Here is a 10094-nt window from a genome sequence, read left to right as displayed (position 1 = left end):
AAGATCTCTACTGAACAAAATGTTACTCATAATACACAAAAGAATGATGACAGGGTGACTCTCAGTTCTGAAATTTGCGTTTCCTCACTAAGCTCAATCTATTTTGAATCTTTACTTATGTAGTCACATAAGTCAGGAGGCCTCCTACTGTTACCAAAAATAAAAAAGAGGGTTGCAAGAATGAAATTTTTTTCAAATAATGCACCTGCAAGCTCCAATGTGGCATCATTCAGTTGTAATCCCAACACTGAGATTGTAGGATTAAATTTGAGGTCAGCCTCTAGGGGGGAAAAAAAGGAAAGAAAAGAAAGGGCTGGAGAGATGGCTTAGTGGTTAAGGCACATGCCTGCAAAGCCTAAGGACCCAGGTCTGATTCTTCAGGTCCCACGTAAGCCAGATGCATATGGTGGTGCATGCATATGGGATTCATTTGCAATGGCTGGAGGCCCTGGCACACCCATTCTCTCTCTCCCTCTGTCTCTAGTAAGTAAATAAATAAAAATCTTAAAAAAATCCCAGGAGCTGTATCCAAAGAGCAGCCCCCCCCCCCCCGCCCCGTGTCACTGTGGCTATTCCTGTCCACTTCAGAGGCAGAGGGTAAGCAAGTAAAAGCAGACATACACACATCATGTTACACAGAAACAAAGATTCCATCTACTCTCATTCAGAAAAATACCCTTGGCCATATTACCTTAGGCTGTTGTTCATTGGTTGGAAAAATAAAGCAGTAATCAATCAGTTCAGTATCATACTTCTTCCCTAATCCTGTTTTGGCTCCTACCTAATCCTGTTTTGACAGAGCACACACACCAAATTATCCTAAACTATAAAGCCCATCTTAACTGACACGTGAATTTAGCTTCTCGGTCAGTTAGTGCTTAAATGGGCACAGCTAACTGGCGTGAGGATTCAAGAGTTCAAAACTCTTACACAGGAAGGAAACTCAGTAAGAAAAGTTAAATAAAATCAAGGTAACACCAGGGTCTGATCTTAACCTATGCAAAAATAATACAGAACAGCTCCATGCAACTGTGACCACTCAGAGGAAATCTTTACTTCCCTAACCCTCTCCACGTCATGTAACTCCAAGCACACTGTAAGTCAGGATTCACTAGAGCCCTTACAAACATTCCCTGAATGGGACAAAAACTCAAGGACACAAAGTGCACAACAAAGCAGCAGGATATACAAACTCACTCTTTCAGATCTCTTCTTGACCAACTCTTTGTATTGGTTTAGGTAGATTTTGTTTTAAAAAAATACAATTCAGAGCCAGGCATGGTGGTGTACACCTTTAATCCCAGCACTTCAGTAAACAGAGGGGGGAGGATCACCACAAGTTCAAGGCCACCCTGAGATTACATAGTAAATTCCATGTCAGCCTGAGCTAGAGTGGGATGCTACCCCAAAACAAAAAATTTTTAAAAAAATAAATTTCAAAAAGCATATTTGAAACATCAGCTCTTTGTGTCAGGGTAGTTAAAAGTATTTTTATTATAAACTTCAGGACCTAATCAGTAGTAGTACACGTTAAGATAAATCTGAGATGACTTCTTATCCAGCACGTGTGCCTTGCAGGGTGGCATGTTCCAACACTTTCAAGGGTTGGGATCCACCAGGCCAAAGTTCTGCTGAGTCTCCACTGGCTGCGAACTGGATCCAGTCATGCTGGCTTGTCACATGGCATCTGCTCTGAGAAGAGCTCAGTCTCTGCTCTTGAACGCTGAAGGGCAAACCAGAACCTCATCAGCAGCTTCAGTCTTGAAATTCAAGCTTCTTTTTTCCACTTTTGATTTCAGTGATACTTAGGATTCAATGAAAAGATAGTCAACAGTATTCATTTAATAAGGGTGATGATCAGACAGTTTCCATAAACCCATGGCTAGAGAAGTGACTGACCTCTCTGAAAACGGAGGCCAGATACCGGAAAAATACACTAACCCGGCTTATATATAGACAAGTGCGAACATGTGACCAGAGGTGCCACTGGCAAGTCATCCTAAACAAATGGGTAGACACTGACAAGAGCCTGAAGAGGCTTGGATGGGTCACGTAAGCCATCCTCTCACTTCTAAACTCTTTAAGATAAATGACTGCAGTAGTAGCCTGCTTAGGAAACCCTAAGTCTCTTGTAGTCACTGTTTTGGGGGGCAAGGGAAGGAACATGGTCTAACTCTGGCTGCCTGAAACTCTCTATGGAGACCAGGCTGACCTCAGACTTGTGGCAATCCTCCTGCCTCCATTCCAGAGTGCAGGGATTATAGGTGGGCACCACTATGCTCCACCCATGTATGCATCTTTCCAAAGTTCCTAAAGGCAGCATCTGCGCAAGGTGGACATGAAGAAGTCCAGGGCGGGCTGGTCGGCGGCGGTGAAGTGCGACTGGAGAGCCGGGAGAGCGCTGCAGGGCGGGAGAGGGCCGAGGGGGGCAGGGCAGGGCGGCACCACACCACGGGGTGGGGAGCCAGGAGATGACCACTTGCAGACTGCACTGTGGATCCTCCCCAAGATGCAACGAGGTGAACTCTCTTACAGCAGTGGCCTCAACAGGGGACAATTTTGCCCACAGGGACATTTGGCAATGTTGGAGACATTTTTGGCTATCTTCACTGGGAGTAGGGTGCTACTGGCATCTAGTGGGTGCAGGTCAAAGGGTGTTGCTGACCACTGCATAAGTCACAAGAGTCTCCTACAGGGAATTACTGAAATGTCCAGTGCTGAGTTGATAATCCTTGTTCTAGATGGGGAAATTTTTCTCTTACCATTCCCAATCTAGTATGAACCAAGATCCTTGGAATGCACAGTGAGTCAGACCCTCTATCTCAAGCCCTACTGGTGGGTCATGCCATTGCCATGCTGAACAGGAAGCTTCCCAATGTCCCACAATTTCCAGTTAGCTGCGGACAGCTCAAATTCCAGCTAGTACAATGAAAGCCTTAGATCCATTTTGTCTTCTTTTTCTTCTAAAAGCATCTACTTCTTTCTAAGTGCGAGAGCCACCCCGACTGCCACTGCCAGGATGGCCACAGCCGCAGCCCCTCCAAACAGCAGTACTGCCTTGCCCTCAACAGGCAGCGCGGCCTTGGATCCTGCAGCAGGGGCGGCCTCCGCAGCGAGGCTCTCCTTCCTGCCCAGGGCCTCCTCCGCACTCCGCAGGGCAGTGTGGCTCACGCCCTCCACGGCAGCACGCCCCACTGGGGCTGCCGGTGACTCTTCCACACCACGCTCCACAAGCACAGAGGGAGTGGCACTGGCTTCCTCAAGGGAAATCATCCCTGCAGCAGGTTCCCTGGGCTCCAGCAAAGACGTGGCAGAGCCCTGTGCAAGCAAGGGAGCAGGGGCTCCAGGGAGCGCCTCCTGCGGCTCCCCGGGCTGCAGGGCCTCCTCGGCACCCTCCGGGATCTCTTCCTTCTCCACGTGCACAATGTCAGAGTTAGAAGAGTTGTTCTCACTCTTCTCTCCTGCTCCATTGCTGTCTAAGCTTTTGACTTCTTCTGGATCCATTGCAATCTGCTGCCAGGACTCAGGACCGAGGGACACTGGGAGGCTTTCTGTGTGCCAACTCTGGCTAGCAGACAGTGAGACAGGCAGACTTTCGGACTGCCAAGAAGTTGTCACAGTTGGAGACTCTGGGGGACTGACTTGTCCAGAGTTGTCACTAGGCAGGATATAAATGTCATTGCTATCTTCTGCAATGATTCCGGGGCATTCTTCCTCCTCTGACTCAAGATTAAAGACGGTGCCCTGAAAAGGAGGGTCAATACAAAGACTGGTTAATATTTTATAAACACATGGCAATTTAGGGAAAACAATTCTTGCCTGAATTTCATTGAAGCTTCAGGAATAAATAGACCATTTAGATCTACAGTTATGAATGAAATACATTTATTTGAAAGCCAATGCAGAGACAAAATTGTTTCCTTTTCGCCTTTATTTTATTACCTACCTACCTACCTACCTACCTACCCACCCACCCACCCACCCACCCACCCATCCATCCATCTATCTATCTATCTATCTTGATGTAGGATCTCAATCTAGCCATCCATCCATCCATCCATCCATCCATCCATCTATCTATCTATCTATTTATCTATCTATCTATCTTGATGTAGGGTCTCAATCTAGCCCAGGATGATCTGAACTGGAACTTACCCCATAGTCCCAGCCTATCCTTGATCTCACAGCAATCCTCCAATCTTTCCCTCCCACCCAAGTGCTGGGATTAAAGGTGTGCATCACCATACCTGGCTTCTAGTAATTCTTTATGCAGTACTAAAATTTTTTTTTTAGCTTTTCTTCAGTTTTTTTTTTAAATGTATTTGTGCTGGGAATGGTGGTGCACGCCTTTAGTCCTAGCATTTGGGAGACAGAGGTAGTAGGATTGCCATGAGTTCGAGGCCACCCTGAAACCATATAGTGAATTCTAGGTCAGCCTGAGCTAGAGTGAAACCCTACCTCAAAACAAAAAAAATAAAAGTAAAAATGTATTTGAAGGGGCTGGAGAAATGGCTTAGCAGTTAAATGCTTGCCTGCAAAGCCTTAGGATCCAGGTTCAATTCTCCAGGTCCCATGTAAGCCAGATGCGCAAGGTGGCACATGCATCTGGAGCTCATTTACAGTGGCTAGAGGCCCTGGTATGCCCATTCTTTCTCTCTCTCTGTCAAATAAATAAAAATAGATATTAAAAAGAAATCTATTTACTGGCACTGGGCATGGTAGTGCATGCCTTTAATCCCAGCACTCAAAGGCCGAGATAGGAGGGTTGCTTTGAGTCCAAGGCCAGCCTGAAACTACACAGTGAATTTCAGGCCAGGCTAAAGCAAGACCATACCTAAAACAACAACAACAACAAAAACTCAGTGGTTTTTTTCTTTTTTTTTTCCCCCAAGGTGGGGTCTAGCCCAGGTTGATCTGAATTCATTAATGTACTTTCAGGCTGGCCTTGAACTCACACAGCGATCCTCTTGCCTCAGACTCCTGAGTGCTGGGATTAAAGACACACACACGGGCTGGAGAGAAGGCTTAGTGGTTAAGCACTTGCCTGTGAAGCCTAAGGACCCCAGTTCGAGGCTTGATTCTCCAGGTCCCACGTTAGCCAGATGCACAAGGGGACGCACACATATGGAGTTCGTTTACAGTGGCTGGAGGCCCTGGCGCGCCCATTCTCTCTCCCTCCCTCCCTCCCTCTTTCACTCTCGGTCTCTCTCATATAAATAAATAAACAAACAAAAATATCTTTATAAAGAAATGCACACACACCACACTTGGCTCCAGTTCGATTTCATAGAACAGAATGGCACTACGTGTCAACTCTGGGCCCCACACATGTGTCATAATGATTTACTTGTGCTTCTCGTTTTCACACACAAAATCCCAGCACTGGGAGGCAGAGGTAGGAGGATCGCCATGAGTTCGAGGCCACCCTGAGACCACATAATGAATTCCAAGTCAGCTTGGACCAGAGCATGCACCACTGCGCCTGGCATTGGCTTAATTATTTTAAATTTTATTTATGTGCAAGGAGAGAGGAAGAAGGAAGGGAAGGGGAGAAAGGAATGAGTGTACCAGGGTCTCTAGCCACTTCAAATGAACTCCAGATGCATGTGCCACTTTGTGTACCTGGCTTATGTGGGTCCTGGGGAACTAACAGGTCCTTAGGCTTTGCAGGAAAGCACCTTAACCGCTAAGCCATTTCTCCAGCCCAGTTAAATTATTTTAAAGAAAATACTTTGAAAAATGTAGCTCATGGATGGAGAGATGGCTTAGCAGTTAAGGTGTTTGCCTGCAAACCCAATGGAGCCCAGTTTGACTCGCCAGGACCCACGTAAGCCAGATGCACAAGGGGGCGCATGCGTCTGGAGTTTGTCTGCAGTGGCTGCAGGCCCTGGTGTGCTCATGCACTCTCTCTCTCTCTCTCTGTCTCTCTCTCTCTGCCTCTTTATTTCAAATAAACAAATAAAAATAAAAAGCTTAAAAAGAATGTAGCTCATACCCAGCCACCTTGCTGAATGATGTACTCTGCTGCATAGTCCTCCAGATACGTCACACCAAACTGCAGCAGCGCACTCAAAGGCTCTTGCCCACGTCTCGTCAACTCCAGAAGCATTCGTTGCAGTAAAACCAGAGGCACCACAATCTTCAATACAAAAATGAGAGCACAGAAAACACAAAAACTGAATTTCTTATAATGAATTTCATGTGAAGTGATTGGAAACTTTAACTGACGCATACCTACAGCTATTCTATCTTCACTCTAATGAACGTTACCTTGTCTACTAAAATTTCCTGACTACTGCATGTACAGTTCATACAACAGTGTGGTAGCTTAAAAAGATGCTATATGAAAATAATCTAGTGAAAAAAACACACATTCAGAAATTAACAGCTGCATTAATCACAAAGACAAAATACTAGAAACAACTCTACAATAAATTTATAATTTAAGCTTAATAAATTCTGGCCTTTCAGTGTAATATGTAGCTGTTTAAAAAAAACTGCTCATGGGCTGGGGAAATAGCTTGGCGGTTAAGCATTTGCCTGCAAAGCTTAAGGACCCAGGTTTGATTCCCCAGGTCCCACGTCAGCCAGCTGACACAAGGGGCGCATGCGTCTGGAGTTTGTCTGCAGTGGTGGTTAGAGGCCCTGATGCACCCACTCTCTCTACCTACCTACCTCTTCTCTCTCTCAAATAAATAAAATATATTAAAAAAAAAAAGACCAAGCTGGGTGTGGTGGTGCACACCTTTAATACCAGCACGCGGGAGGCAGAGGTAGAAGGGTTGCCATGAGTTCAAGGCCACCCTGAGAATACAGAGTGAGTTCCAGGTCAGCCTGGACTAGAGTGAGACCCTACCTTGAAAACCCTCCACCCACCCCCAAAAAAGACTACTTATTTCCTAATTACCAAACGTTAGCCAAAAAGAGGACAAAATACAAGAATATGTATATAACATAGGAAGGTTTACAGAAAAAAAAAAAAGAAGCAAAGCATGAACACACATGTACGCCTCCATACCCTACAGTATTTCTGAACAGAACTAAACAAGAAACTGGTAATGGTTACATGAGAGGGAGGGGGTGACTGGCAACTAGGGTGAAAGAAAAGCTTTCTCTCCTGTACTACATTCATTTTACACCAAATGACACTTTTTTGTTTTGTTTTGTTTTGAGGTAGGGTCTCACTCTGGTCCAGGCTGACCTGGAATTCACTATGTAGTCTCAGGGTGGCCTTGAACTCTCAGCGATCCTCCTACCTCTGCCTCCTGGGTGCTGGGATTAAAGGCATGCGCCACCACACCCAGCTCCAAATGACACTTTTTAAATATTTTTTTTTCTTGTACTTATTCATGTGTGGGAAAAGAGAGAGAGAGAGAGAGAGAGAGAGAGAGGGAGGGAGGGAGGGAGAGGGAGGGAAGGAGAGGGAGAGAGAGAGAGAGAGAGAGAGAGAGAGAGGGAATGAATGGGTGCACCAGGGCCTTTAGCCACTGAAAACAAACTCCATACGTGTGTGCTACCTTGTGTACCTGGCTTTCTATGGGTACTGGAGAATTGAACCTGGGTTCTTTGGCTTTGCCAGCAAGCGCCTTAACCACTAAGCCATCTCTCCAGTCCAAATAACACTTTTAAAAAAATATTTATTTATTTGAGAGAGAGAGAGAGAGAATGGGCACACCAGGGCCTCCAGCCATTGCAAACGAATTCCAGACTCATGAGCCCCCTTGTGCATCTGGCTATTTCGGGTCCTTGGGAATCGAACCTGGGTCCTTTGATTTTGCGGGCAAACAAACTCTATATTCATGAGTCTACTTTGTGCATCTGTCTTTATGTGGGTACTGGTGAACCAAACCCAGGTCGTCAGGTTTTGCAAGCAAGTGCCTTTAACCACTAAGCCATCTCCCAGCTCCCAAACTAAGTATTTCAGGTAGCCTTCGGCATACAGTCTCTTTTGTTTAAAACTCCTCATCCTCTTGCCTCTACCTCCTAACTGCTAAGATTACTATGCATCACAGCACACAGCTCATTAAATGACTATTACATGTAATCCACTTACTGAGGTGACATATAACTAGGAAGAAATTCAAATTTTCTAGATTAAAAAATATATAATGAGGCACGGCATGGTGGCACATGCCTTTAATCCCAGCACTTGGAAGGCAAAGGCAGGAGAACTGCTTTGAGTTGGAGGCAACCCTGAGACTACATAGTGAATTACAGGTCAGCCTAGGCTAGAACAAGACCCTACCTTGAAAAGCCACCAAAAAAAAAAAAAAAAAAAAAAGGAAATAATGTAATAAAAAAGGGCTGGAGAGATGGCTCAGCAATCAAAAATCAAAAGCTTGGGTTTAATTCCCCAGTGTGTGGGTTTGAGTCAGGTGTCCCCCATAAACTTTGATTGCTAAGTTCCCAGCTGATGGAGATTTGGGGTTTAACGCCTCCTGAAGGGAGTGTATTGTTGGGGGCGGGCTTATGGGTGTTATAGCCAGTTTCTCCTTGCCAGTGTTTGGCATTCTCTCTTGTTGCTATTGTCCACTTTATGTTGGCCAATAGGTGATGTCCAACCTCTGCTCATGCCACCATTTTCCCCTACCATCGTGGAGCTTCCCGCTAAAGCCTATAAGCCAAAATAAACCACTTTTTCCCACAGGCTGCTCTTGGTTAGGTGATTTCTACCAGCAACACGAACCTGACTGCAACAGTAAAGTGGTACCGAGGAGTGGGATTGCTGCTAGACACAGGACTGTGTGGCTTTGGCCTTTTGGAGCTGATTTTTCAAGAGGAATATGGAAGGATTTGAAACCTTGGCCCTTAGAGATGTCTTGCAGTGCTGTAAGTACAGCTTGATGGACTATTCTGGTCAGAGTTGAAAGACCTGAATGCAGTAAGAATTATGGCTTATTAGGGTAAGAAAAAGCTTTGCTTGGACTGGGTTTGTGGGAAAAGCTTGCTGTTATGCCCATGTCCTGAGAAGTTGTGCAGGGTTGCTCTGTGTAGAAACAAACTGATGTGAGCTGAGGGGTATGGCACAGAAAAATGAAATCTTTGGGCCTAAACTGCTCCCCGTTCATGTGCAAACTGTTTGAGAGATTACAACCTTTGAGATTGGGGGCAGCTGACCTTCACTGGGGTCAGGAAGAATTCAGACTCTTTTAAAGGGGCCTGAATGCCTAAGGAATGCCCTATTCTTCAAAGAAATCTTTATTCCCCCCATGGATTAACAAATTGGCACCCTACCTGGTATTGGGGAGTAGAAGAAATGCAGGAAAGAGGGTCATTAAGTTTGCAACATGGTCTTGTGTTTTGGAAATGGCCATGGGCAGTGTGAAGCAGGTTTGCTCAGATCCCATGGGGCCATGAGGATGAACTGTGGACTGTAGTGGAGACCCAGTGGAGACGCCAGGACCACGAGATGGCTGCTAAGGAGAGCTAGCGGCCCCAGATGAAGGTTCCCAGGACTGTGAGTAGGGGCTGGAGGGGCGGAATTGGAATGTCAGAGACTTGTTGCTGGTTAGAATTAGTGGAGTTGGCGATTTGTCACTAGCTAGAGTTGTTGGACTTGGAGCTGCAGAGTTTGGTGTTTGCCCTATTTAAATCATAAATTGCTTGAATATTTCTTTGCTAGGCCCAATGTCATCTTTTGCAGTGTGAATGTTTATTCTGTGCCATTATGGGTTTTGGGGGGATATGTTTTGGTGTTCTGGCTCAGTTAAAAGATCTTTGGGCTGGAGAGATGGCTTAGCAGTTAAGTGCTTGCCTGTGAAGTCTAAGGACCCTGGTTCAAGGCTCCATTCCCCAGGATCCACGTTAGTCAGATGCACAAGGGGGCACACGCGCCTGGAGTTCATTTGCAGTGGCTGGAGGCCCTGGCGCACCCATTCTCATTCTCTTTCTTTCTCTGTCACTGTCAAATAAATAAATAAAAATAAACAAAAAATTTAAAAAAAAAGATCTTGGACTATGGGGATGTTTGAACATCACTGGGATTGACAAAACTATGAGGAATGTTAAAGCTGGACTGAGTGCATTGTGTTTTACATGTATGGACACCAGTTTATGGGAGCGAGGGGTGGAATGTGGTTTGAGTCAGTTGTCCC

The 10094-nt window shown here is 45.6% G+C and overlaps 1 protein-coding gene across 4 annotated transcripts in view; it reads right to left on the bottom strand.

Moving 5' to 3' along the window:
* Nucleotides 1-1470: 1470 nt before the first annotated feature.
* Bcl2l13 (BCL2 like 13) overlaps nt 1471-10094 on the bottom strand; it is a 53907-nt gene continuing 45283 nt past the window's right edge. Inside the window, exons 6-7 of one of the 4 annotated variants that reach the window (XM_045137636.1) lie at nt 5996-6139; nt 1471-3744 (exon numbers count right to left, since the gene is read on the bottom strand). In XM_045137636.1, the coding sequence (XP_044993571.1) occupies nt 2974-3744; nt 5996-6139 (915 nt within the window). In that variant the 3' untranslated portion in view covers nt 1471-2973. Of the gene's footprint in view, nt 3745-5995; nt 6140-10094 lie in introns of those variants that run through there. The other 3 variants (XM_045137637.1, XR_006634146.1, XR_006634147.1) reach the window with 3 other exon arrangements.

Source organism: Jaculus jaculus, chromosome 18 (genome assembly GCF_020740685.1).
Source record: "Jaculus jaculus isolate mJacJac1 chromosome 18, mJacJac1.mat.Y.cur, whole genome shotgun sequence".
Lineage (NCBI taxonomy): Eukaryota > Metazoa > Chordata > Mammalia > Rodentia > Dipodidae > Jaculus > Jaculus jaculus.
Note: the sequence above shows the minus strand (reverse complement) of the source record. Positions and strands in the feature narration are given on the sequence as shown.